The 12,852-nt window shown below is 34.6% G+C and overlaps 1 protein-coding gene across 1 annotated transcript; it reads left to right on the top strand.

The window, feature by feature from the left end:
- The first annotated feature begins 4,928 nt into the window (after nt 1-4,928).
- Nucleotides 4,929-7,364, top strand: LOC113751686 (heavy metal-associated isoprenylated plant protein 37). The gene is made up of 4 exons (XM_027295783.1): nt 4,929-5,217; nt 5,316-5,389; nt 5,536-5,611; nt 6,038-7,364. The coding sequence occupies exons 2-4, from the start codon at nt 5,351-5,353 to the stop codon at nt 7,171-7,173; spliced, it is 1,251 nt and encodes a 416-aa protein (XP_027151584.1). The 5' UTR covers nt 4,929-5,217; nt 5,316-5,350; the 3' UTR covers nt 7,174-7,364.
- The last annotated feature ends 5,488 nt before the right edge of the window (nt 7,365-12,852 follow it).

Here is a 12,852-nt window from a genome sequence, read left to right as displayed (position 1 = left end):
TCCTTTTATGCATTTCTCAATTATCTTCTGTCTCACATACATCATATTCTAAAAAGTGTTATAATACTTTTTTTCAAAAAACTCTTGAAAAATTATAATCCAAACAACCTAATTATTACTTGTAATAACAAATTGTACAAAATATAGAAATAAATAAAGAATAAGTTTAAAAACATTAAAAACAATATATAGATAATAATAGCAAAGAGAAGAAAGCAATCCGTCATATGAAAGAAGGGATAAAAATTAAAAATCTAAAGAAGAGGGACAAGTAGAAAAAGGGTATAAAAGGAGAAAAAAAAAATAAAAAGGTAATCAGTGGGAGGCACTAATGTCTTAAAACATCAACTAAGGGCAGAAAGTGCCCATTTGTTGAGATGAGGGAGGTAGCCTTGTTTGGAAAGGGATTTTTTCTCAAAAAATTTTTACATTTTTCGTAAATATATTTTTCAATTAATTTTTTATCTAATATATATCAAATCGTTATAATATATTTTCTATAAAAACTCCAAAAAAATTACAATCCAAACATGACTTAGACTTCAAGGGATTTAGTGCACTTAACCCTCCTTTTTTTTTTTTAAACTATGGGGAAGGAGTAGCCAAGGGCGACTTCACAGGTATTTATGTTGGTGGGCAGAATAGACCCCTCAACCGAGCACTTACTGGTGGTCAATTCACTAACTTAAAATAAATGGTTTCTCAGTACTCTTATGTAGTGTCAAAAGTACCCTTTTCGACACTTGAGGGATCCGTTTGTCAAGTGAATTTTTTGAGTATTTATCTAAAATTTTATTATAACTTACTGTAGGAGTTTTTGAAAAAAATTTTGAAGTGTGTAAATATTTGAATATTTTAAAGTGTATAGTTTAAAAATTTTGAAAAGATTTTTGAAATTACTGTAGGTAAAATTTTTAAAAAACTTGTAACAGACTAATTTGGCAAAAAATTCAAGTACCAAACAGGGATTTTGTGAGAAAATTGCCATATATCGAAAAAAGCTCTTAGGTGTGGCCTCTTTTACAAGCCATGCATCCGGTTAGACTTTCGAATGGTGTAACATGCCTTTTCTTGCCCTTTTCAAGAGTACTGGTAGTAGTATAACTATATTTAGTTCCCTCCCATTAACGTACTTCGATCTACTTTTGATGAAGAGCTGCTGTGATAGGAAAACTAGAAATAATAAATTCCACGCTTATTCCGCAATTGGATTTGGTAGTACAAACATGTCAGCCATAGTACCTCTTAACAAATCCAAAGAAGATCACTTTGATTCCCAACTTAAGACCACCAGATGGACCATTTATAGCTGTGGAAATGAAGATCCACCATGCCAATAAAAAGTACTAGTAGCTGTTGGTGGGATTCATCGAATTGCACATAGTAGATGTGACGAAACAGAGAGATTCTTTTGGAATGCTCTTTCAGAACGACAGGTAAATACATCCAATTAGATTAGTAATACTCGTAAAGTTAACGGCTAAACGATCCAGAAGAGAATCTAAGAAACCAGGAGAAACCCACATCCATTTCATGGTTTTGTAATGAGTTTGAATAGCAAATCGTTAAAAAAAAACATGTTGATCAAGAACTTCTCCTATACGAAATTTTGTGGAATGACTCGTGTAGCTGAAAATATCCGTAACTAGAAAACGGCCAATCGATTATAACGGTGCCCCTTCTATACTGCAAACAAATTGCCACGAAATCCTTGGATTGATAAACCATTACATTCATTCATTTCATGCCAAGACATTGTGTGGAAGGGCTGCAGTTGCTTCATATTGGCTGGAGGGTTGGGGAAAGTGATACTTTGGGAAGTGGAAACAAATTGGACAAAGGAATCAGTGACAGTTAAAGGTATTATGGAGGAGTTGAAAGTTGAAAACAAAAGAGAGGCTTGAAGATTAAGCCAAGTTAAAGTGAAGGGGAAAAGGAAAACTGGGACAGCATGCAGCAGAGAAGACTTGCAGGTCCTGTTGGGGTGGGAGGAAGTAATGATGGACCTAACACTCTTTCTCTTCTCTACTACTGGCCTCTACACTACTACTCTACTGTGTATGTATGTATGAGTATGACTCCTACAAAACAAAGGGATCAAAGAGTACTGTTGGTTTTCATCCCTTTTTCTGTGTGTTTGCGTGCAGCCAAGTGCTGGGATGCTGCCTCCCAACTCCCAAGTCTTTAATCCTCAGAAAGTAAAACAAGCCCCTTGGGACAGGGGAGTAAAGTTATGCCCTCAAGTCACATATCCCCACCCCCCCCCCCCCCCCAACAAGTGAGCCTTGGGGTTGGAGAGTATGTACAAATAGCGTTAGAATATTGGGAGCATGTTTGGGAACAGTAGTGAACTACTGTAAAATGTCAAAACATGTGTGGACTTTTTGCATTCTTTTCTTGCTTTGAACTTTTTACCCTTTTTTTTCTCTCTTTTTGGATCAAAGTAATGTGAAACTGGCACTAAAACTCAATCCAACTAGTAAGACTCTATTATGCACTCAAGTCGTCAAGAATAAGTAAACAATTATTGTCTATAAATTAAAGATAAAAATAAAAGATTATGAACCTATAATGATTATTTAGTTGATTATCTTTGGATTGGACAATCATTTTGGAGGAGTTTATAAAATTGTAGTAAATAATTTAGAAGAGTTTATGCTTACAATTTCTTTATATAGCTCAAACTTGCTACACTTATTCATTAGGTTGTTGATCCCCTTTTCAATACTCTACCTTGTTTTATACTACAAAAAAAACTGAGCTCCTTCTTGGTTCTACACTAGGCTATACATAAAGGGGTTGATAGTTACTTAAAGTTGACCAGTAGACTGTCCATGCTCAAGCATGAATAAATTGCACAGTTTACAAAGTAATGTGCTTCTTTTTACGTTGATTGTTGAATTATTCTAAATAATTTTCTTACTGAATTAAATTGCACAATTTACCAAGTAACGTGCTCAAACATGATAGGTGTGTTTGGATTGTTGAATTATCTTAAATAATATTTTTTTTATTATAAATATATTTTTTAATTTATTTTTTTATATTTTTAAATACTTTTTTATCTAACATACATCACATCATAAAAAATGTTACAGTGTAATTATTCTAAATTACAATGTAATTTATTTAAGATTAAGTTATAGGAATCTTATTCCTTTACAGTGTAAGATATCTAAGATTATATGATATATGCACAGTAGAAAGATATCTTATATGATATAATTTAGGAATTTTATTTCCCTCATCCTAGATTAAATTAGATTAAGTTAAAAGAATCCTATTGTTGCGATAAAAAAAAAACTTTTATCTTTTTACTTAAATAAGCCTAATCCTCACTGTATAAAGAATGTTTCTGTTCATAATTGAATATCCTGCAGACAATGTACTCAGTTGTCAGTCGCAACTGCCATGCATTAAAAGTGCTCAGTCTGCTTTCAATGCATTATCACCACGTATGGAGCCAAGCTCTAAGCCAGTCTTTCATTTCAATGCTCAAATGGAACTTTAATTTGGGTATATGGTCTTGAAATATGTATTTCTTGTCATAAAAAAAATGTATTTCTTACAGGGGTCTGTCTGGATTCATGTTCTGTGTGAAAGAAACCTAGGCAACCCGTTTTGGAAGGTGAGTTTTTTGGGTGTTTATCTAAAATTTTACTGTAATTTATTATAGAAGTTTTTAAAAAATTTTTTGAAGTGTATTTTTTTTTGAATATTTTGAAGTGTATAGTTTAAAAACGTTGAAAGATTTTTTGAGATTACTGTAGTTAAAATTTTTAAAAAATTTGTAGCAACAAACTTTACAAAAAACTTAGACTTCCAAACAAGGCCCTTATTCTAGGTGTTGTAAGATGTAAACACTGACTTTAAATGCTTGTTTAAAGATAGGTTGCACTGCAAATTGTACAAAAGTCTGCTAAGATGTTTCTCTGCAACTACTAACATACTAAAATGCTAAATCTGAAGCTTACCGAAAATTATACCCAACCAGTCACTATCCAAAACATGAAATTTTGGACGATCACAAACTGAAGAGCCATACTAATGCAAATGCTCCATGGTAAATGTTAGGCTACTACAATTGTCTGGATTGTGATTTTTTGTAAATATTTGTACGTTTTTCGTGAACATATTTTTCAATCAATTTTTTACCTCAGATACATCAATTATTATAGGACATTTTTTTACAAAAAATTCTTAAAAATAGCAATCCAAATAGGATTGTGGTACCCCTATTTTTACTTAGGGAGGTGAGCTAAATCTACATTCAAATGATTCACGGCATGCTAGAAGCTTAGGTTAGTTCATTCTCCGAGAAAATTTCCAAATTTTTAACCAACAAAAGAAGGAGGGAGGAAAAAAAACCGTCTAAAAATTGAAGAGAAATGAAAAGAGAGAAAAGCAAAAAAAAAAAAAAAGAGAAGGGGTGGAAATTATAAAGAAAGAAAGAAACCTTCCACATTTATTTTTGCGCATATTAAATGCAGCCAAGTCGCTGACTCCCAAAAACACACTACATACAGAAGAAAGGAGCGTAGGAAGAGAAGAGAGCCGTTAGGCTCAAAAAATGCACAGCCAATCATCCAAAAATTACACACACTCACACACTAATCAAAACAAGAAGAACCAGAAACACATAATGCATCATTTCTACTTAAGACTTAAGAGATGGGTTTTAGTGAAATTTGATGGTATTTGACCGTTAATATTTCACAGAAGAGAATTTCAGCAAAACAAAAAATTTGGTTAAGTTTTTTTGGAGGGAGGGAAACGAGAGAAGTACAAAGAGGCATGTGACAACAAAGACAGAGACAGAGGCATAGAAGAAGTCGGCTTGTCAAGTCGCTGTTCTTCTTTTATTGTTTTTCTCAGTATTTAACGTTAAATCACATCACTTCAGAACTCAGACTCCCAACACATATACAAACACTTCACTCCTCCACCTCCAACTTCACTTCCCCCAACTCTACTCTCCCTCCCCCTACTGCTTCTCTGTTCCTCCTTCTGACTTTCTTGCTCACCTCTTTTTCCTCTGTATCTTCCTATTGGCTCGTTTTATCATCTTTTTCATTTACTTTTTATTTGCATTGTACCCTTTAGTCCTTTCTTTTTTGTGTAAGGCTTTTCTAAGGCACCAATCCCCCCATGTGCTCTTTATTTGTTTGTTCTTGACACAACCACAACAGCAACAATAAGAAGGAAGGGAGAAGAGGGGTCAAGAATCTCTGCTCTTTTCCTCTGTTTCTTCACAAAAAAAGGAACATTTAAGGTCCTTTTTTTTTTAAAAAAAATTTCCTTTCCTTTTCTAGCAGGAAGATCTTTCATTCCAAAAACCAGGGAAGAAGATATGAGTAAAGATGAGGACTTTAAGCTCCTGAAGATCCAGGTAATTCTATTTTCCATTTTTTGGGTCTTAAGATGCCACTACATTTTTTATTGTCTACAAATGTAGTAAAAGTTGAATTGTGCCATTTCCTAAAATTATCTTGTGACCCTTTTCATTTTTTCATGTTCTTTTATCTTTTTCTATAGACTTGTGCCCTCAGAGTGAACATACATTGTGATGGGTGCAAGCAGAAAGTTAAAAAACTTCTCCAGAGAATTGAAGGTACGCCAATGTATATTTTTGACCTTTTTCTACCTTTTACATATTTCAATACTGTTGTCCCATTATTCGGGTTAGCGTGACAAATTTTTACTTCCTGGACTTAGCTTTGGCCTGGAATTACTGTGTACCTTGGGTCGTTTGAAAAGGTTAAGGTAATTTTAGTGATTATTCTATGATTATGGGATGGAAAGTTTGGGACTTTATGCCTATACTGACACTGTCTGAGGTTAATATGATGAAGTTCACTATGAAGTATAGTTCTTTTAAGGTCCATGGATATTTGGGATTACTTTTTCCTGTTGAACTAGAGAAGTGGAGGCATTCTCTTTATTGCTCTGCTTCTTAGTCCAAAAATGGATCTTTTTGCAGCCTTGGGCTTGTCCATTTATGTCTTCTTTCTTTCTGAGCCTTTTTAATTTTCTACAGGAGTCTACCAAGTGAGCATAGATGCAGAACAACAGAAAGTTACTGTTTCAGGAGGTGTAGATTCTGCAACACTGATAAAAAAATTGGTTAGAGCTGGGAAACATGCTGAGCTTTGGTCACAGACAACTAACCAAAACCAGAAACAACAAAATGCTAATTGTAATAAAGATGACAAGAACAACAACAAAGGTCAGAAGCAGCAACAAGGCCTAATAAAAGGTCTCGAAGCTCTAAAAAACCAGCAGAAGTTAGCTTTTAACCTAGAAGAGGACGAGGATTTTCTTGATGAGGAGGAGGATGAAGATGAGGAAGAAGAGGAGCTGAGGTTTCTGAGGGAGAAAGCTAACCAGATAAATCTGCTGCGGCAACAAACAGCTGCGATGCAAGGGAAGAATGCAAAGAATGGTTTTGGACAAGCCATGGCTGCTGCAGCAGCAGCTTCTAATAATGGTAAAATGCCGAACAATTCTGGAAATGTGAATGCTGGAAAGAAAGCGAATCATCAGCCTAATCAGAATATGGGAATGAAGGGAAATCCTGGTGGGATTGATCAGAAAACAATGCAAGCTCTGAAGATGAATAATGCGCAGTTTGCAGGTGGTGGAAATATCATCAATCCAGGGGAGGCGAAGATAGGGAATGACATTAGTTCCATGATGAATCTTGCTGGTTTTCATGGTGATGGTGGGGCTAATAATTTTGCTTCTGTTTTGGGAGGCAATGCTGCTAGTACTGGCTCCGGAGCAGTTTATCACCATCAAGTTCAGCCAAACAACCAAGCATTTATGAATTCTTCTCCTGCTGGATTCCCTACTGCTGGGATGGCTGCAGGCCATCATCCTTCAGCCATGATGGTGAATATGAATGGTAATGGTGTGTACAACCAGCCCTCCTCACAATCAATGCTGATGAACTTGCAAAACAGGCATGCTATGCAACAGCCTCAGATGATGTACAACAGATCTCCCTACATTCCCACCAGCACTGGCTACTACTACGGTTATGGTCCTGCGGCAGTTCTTCCTCCATATCATTCCTACATGGGTAGTGACCCTAGTTACTACAACACTGCTGATCAATCTGCATCAGCTCATATGTTCAGTGACGAGAACACCAGTAGCTGTTCAATTATGTAATATGATGGAGAAACAATCCAGTGGCCTCTTTTTGTTTTTTATGACTAAATATTCTGTAATTGGCAGGAGCCATGGCTGGCCAATGGACCTGTATGAAATCTCCCATCTTTCAGACTTCTACTTTCCCTTTTACTACTACTAGTTGTTGTGTATTTGTTAAGATATAATTTACTTCTGTTTCTTGATTATCACTCATCAGTTGCCTTTGGCTCCTCGGGACTGACTGACTTTGATCATTTCAGCTTTTGTTAACTCTCAGTTCTTGTAATGTAATCAATTGAAGAGTGATTAGTACTAGTTGTGTGCTTAATTTGTAAATGTGGGGTTCATGGATTTGAGAGGAGCAATTTGCATAGTAAACTTTGGATTTTCAATAACTTTTGTTGCAGACAAGGTGTGAGTGAGTGACATTGGTTACTGTAATGATACAGAAACATGATAGCATGGATGGATGCAGAGTGGGGTAGGAGGAAGGAACAGTTTGTGTTGAAACTTGTCACATTTATGCGGTAAAAAAAATAGTAAATTAATAGTAGTAAAAGGTTGTAGTACATGTTAGGTAGATTATCACGCGTGCATCACGTGCTCTCTGTCAACTATTGTCACCCCTTAGGAGTTAGGACCACAGTAGGTACAAAAGGTGAGTAGAGTAGACACAAGGGAATGGCCTTAGAATTGGAAAAATATATTTTGTTAGGTTAGGTCCTGAAGGATAAGGACCAAAATAACACAACACGCTACTGGTTGGTTTTTTTTTAAGGGCATTTGCTTGAATTGGAGTCGGATTGCCAAATTGACTTCTTATTTTTAGGCACATTCCTCGAGATGTCAACTCTTTAAAGGATATGCATTACTCAATGAAAATGTTTAATCCCACACATAGAAGAATGGTTTTACAGACAAGGGCATGCCTTAATATTATCTTAATGACAAAAAGTTCAACAACAAAAGTTGGATGGTTGATTCTATAGCAAAATCAAGTTATTATTTTTCAACTCTCTTTTTTAACCGTATTTGTATTTTTACGTACATCACATTATGGAGAGTTAAAAGGAAATGACAACCACAAAAATTCAAATAATCTTCACTCCAAATGCACATATTTTTATGTGAAAATCATGAAGAAAAAAACGTGAAATAATTTAATGCTGTGGATTGCAAAATTTTTTTTTTTATCTAATAAGAAATTGAGATAAATACAAGCATGAATCTAGCAGTCTAATCAAAGCGAGCATCCTAGTGCTCAAATTTATTTTATTATTTTAACGAATTTGAAATTTTGTTCACTTTTGCCTTGTTTATTTGTCAAATCGAACTTGAACGAAATTTTTTTTCCATTGAGTTTGAAGATTATCAAATATAAAATACAGGTCAAATTTAACTTGACTAATCAGCGAACCAATCTAGAATCGAGTACTGATTACCTTGATTCATCTTTCAATGCTATATGAACCGCCAAATTTATTAGATTATATAGCAGGTTAGAAGCATTTCAGTTCCAACATTTGGTTGAATCCATTCAGTCCAGTCCTTTGGATTTTGTAGAGACCCGAGACAGAAAGGTGGAGAAAGGAGTGCAGACCTATCTTGCTGAGACAAATCTTGAACTTGATCCAAAAACTCCATTAATGGGCCCATTTTCGATTGATCATCAGAAAAATGTTGACTAGTCCATTTGAAGTAGTATCGGATTTTAATGATGGGCGGGATGGACTTGTACTGGTTGTGGAATTCCAAAGGTGCCTCATCCGTGGCAAGCTTCTTCAAGAGTCAGAGAACTTTGCAGAAAAATTATCCGTTATTTTTGTCTTCTAATATAAAATAATTTACGCTGAAATCATTCGAATTTAGTTATTTCTTTGCAGCAGAAATGCCTTCAAAAATTCCAAAGTGAACAAATACAAACTCAAGCATCATTTATCATCTCTTCAACTTTTAGGAAACGGTGGATGTGTTTAGATGGGAGATTGTTTGGAAAAGATTATTTAGAATAATAGTATAGAGGAAATTTGGCAATTTGGTGCCTCACATTTCCAAAAAAAAAATTTATAGTCTTTAACACTCAAAATCAGTCAAAATAGTCCATCAAATATGAAAAAGTCTACCCGTTTGATCCCAAAACTCTTTTTTGCTTACTTCTTAGATCAAAATACGCACGCCTCCCTTACTTGTTCATGATTTCAAACACAGGCCATGCTCACAAAGATGAGCACATGAGGCACACATGCGGTTTTTGTTCGCAGAAGTGAACGAAAATAAGCTTTAGGACCAAATAGGCAGACTTTTTTTTCCAATATTTGAGAGATTATTTTGGCCGATTTTGAATGCAAAGAATTAAAAAAAGTTTTTTTTTTTTAATCTGAGGGACCAAATGAGCAAATTTTTCAATATTATAGTATTTTTTATGATGTGATATGTATAAGATAAAAAAATCAATAAAAATTGTGTTTATGATGCAAGTTGAATAATATTTTAAATATTTTTTTTTGCAAATTATGCTAACCAAACCGGCCTGCTTATTCCTTGGCTCCTGGATCAACTGGTCTCCATTTATAATTTGGTGCATGCATGGCCCGCTCAGATCATGGTATATTTCTCCAAAAGGACACATGAATGGCGGGCTTTCTGGTCATCATCCAGATCAGCTCCCAAAAACAGAAAAAGACAAAAAAAAAGGGTAGCAAGGACTCGCAGAAAACTGCAATTATGATTCCCAATTGATTGGTTTAGTTCATGAGAAAGTAGATGTATATATGATGGTGGATTGTCCCTTTTTTTTTTGGGAAAAGAAAATGGTATAGACAGAAACAGGAGTTCCTACTTCATTTCTTTGTCAAATTTAAGTATTGGAAATATGCAGAACATCTAGAGCTATGTTTTTATTTTTATTTTTATTTTTTTGCTTTTGGTAGTGTTCAATGATGATAAGTATTGGTCTGGAATGTGTTACCTCTCCAATTAGCATCATTTTTTTCTTGAAGACCATGGAAATTTGTCTTTCTTTTCCCTCCCTGTTTCCTGATCATCTCATTGTTACGTTAGTCCTGCAAAAGCTTCTTATTGCTTCCAATATCCCGTAATTCATATGTCGGCAATTAGTCAAATGAATTTCAAACATTGTGGGACGAACCTGAACTTATTTAATCCTTAGCCTTTCCTATGAAACCAAACATTTATTTTTTTGATGTATAGATGTTAGATAAAAAGATAGTTAAAAAATATATTCATGATGCAAATAGATAAGATGAATTTGTGTAAATAATTTTTCATTGCATAGAATTTAGAAGAAAGAAAGAGCAAATTATCCAAATAATCACTAAACTTTTTGAATAGTCAAATTTTGGCCACTCACCTATTACTAGTATATTTTCACTTATCAAACTATCAAAAGTGTAAATATTGATCCATTCCGTCTGATTTTACCATTAACTTTATCAAATTTAACTATTAATAGTATGTATTGTGAATCGTGTGAATGCCTAAATCTAATAGAGTTAACGGTGAAATTAGACGGAATGATTTAAAATTTACACGCTTAATAGTTTAATAAATAAAAAAAATACTATTAATAATTAAGTAGCTAAATTTTAGTTATTTAAAAAGTTCAATGACTGTCGAGAGGTAATTTGCTTCGAAAGATATGGAGCCTAAGTTGACTGACCATTGGCCCAAGATTTGGCCGCCAATGGCTGTTATGTGGATGAGAATCGCCAACGTCTGTCGTTGGAAAAAGTTACGAACCATTGCTATCAGTACTTCGTCATGCCTTCGATGTTTTCTTCCTTGGAAAGCCCAATGCGTTTTCTTTCGTTCCTGCGCCCGTTTAACCAGCAGTTTCCAATTGCTAAGAAGATTTTGTTGATCATCTTTGAAACATGTTTAGTGAAACAGATCCCTTGATTTTAGTCCCTAAATTTCACAAACTTCGATCATTTAATCCTAGGACTTTTATGTTTAGTGACTGTATTCATGTTTTCTTTGATGAAATGTACCATGAAAGAAGATTTTACTATTGACCAAGAAACCAAAACCTTTGGGCATCCAAACTCTAATAAGTATAATGGACCACAAGAAAGAGAATACCAGAAGGAGAGGAAAAGAGAGCCAGTTGATTTCCAAGTAGGAATAGATTAGATGATAGATAAGTCTGTTTGGGTGCTGCTGCTGCCTCTCAAATGCGCATCACTCTCAACAACTTCTTGACCAGCTCTAAGCTCTTCAGTCTTCACTTTGGATTGGAATCTTAATTGCAAGTTTGAAAGTTTATAACTTTGATCAGCAATGGATTAGCATTAGATAATGCACTGCGGTGGTACACTAATATAAGAAAAGACTTAAGGACAATGAAGTAATTCCAAAATTGATTTAAAAAAAAAAAAGACTAACACAATGATTAAAGTTTCAGTACACTTGGATCCTGTGCAGTTAATTTTTCGTAATTGACAGTGATAGCAGATTTAAACATATATATACTGCACCTGCGGAAAAAAAAAAGAATTCAATATTTGAATAAAATTTTTGTCATAAAAATATTTAAAAATTATGTCTAGCTTCCAAAATTGGTATAGTTAAAAAAAATTTTATGCTATCGATTAGCGAAATATTAACCCATTTTATAATATGCAAGTAAGAAAAAGTTTGAGTCATTTGACATCTGAGGTGTGTTCATGAATTTGACGCCATTCGTTCTCTATCATTCTATGTACCTAATACTGAGATTTTACCTGTTGGGACAAAATCTTACACCTTTTCTATGTTAACTTGTTCAGGGGTAATGAACCCACAAAGCATTTTTTATTCACTTTCTCTTTGAAGAAAATTAGAAGTTGAGAACTTCCCTTTTTCTGGATGGGTGCTAAAAACTATACGTAATTGCTTATGTTCTAGACCATAAATACAGTAATTAATTAATTATTCATAACGAGTGCTTAATGAGCACCAGTTAAACAGACCTTATAGAATTACTAAATTAAAATGCTATATAACAAATCTCTCTATTTGTTTCCTCATTATGAGTCCATGCTGCAAATCATTATCAAAATGTACATCCATTTTCACTTCTCAAGAGTGAAATTAATGTGTATACTATTTTGACAACCCAAACTCCAAACAGGAATGATGAGTATGTTGTCCTAGCTATACTTTTTTTTTTGTCGACACAGGGGTGTCCGGGTCAATCCTTACGGGCCCGACTAATCCCCTACGGCCCGGGCCCGGCGCCCCAACCCGGCCCGAACGCGGTAAGTGCGCGGAGGAATCCAGCGGAGCGGAGACTCAAACTTGTGACCTCAAGGTTCACTGGTTGTCCTAGCTATACAATCAACAACTTTTTAAGCTACTTTACAACTCTACAAATTAATTTTCGTTAGCTTGCTGTGGGACAAAGGTGAAAAAATGCTTCTAACATTGATAATCTCTATAATGATTTCATTTTGCTGGACAAGTACAAAAAGATCTACTACTTAATTACTCACCTTTAATTCCATATATACCTTAGTATATTAGATTTTAACTACTTAAGGGATAATTTCATCTAGACAACCAATCAGAAAGATCAAAGGAAATGGACAAGCATGTGCCATAAAAGTCACGGAAGGACCATGCATATATGGCCTAGATCCGCCAACGCTAGTTTTCTTTTCATTTCATCTATAAATATTCCTTTGCTTTTGTTTTATG

This window comes from Coffea eugenioides, chromosome 11, assembly GCF_003713205.1.
Source record: "Coffea eugenioides isolate CCC68of chromosome 11, Ceug_1.0, whole genome shotgun sequence".
Lineage (NCBI taxonomy): Eukaryota > Viridiplantae > Streptophyta > Magnoliopsida > Gentianales > Rubiaceae > Coffea > Coffea eugenioides.
Note: the sequence above shows the minus strand (reverse complement) of the source record. Positions and strands in the feature narration are given on the sequence as shown.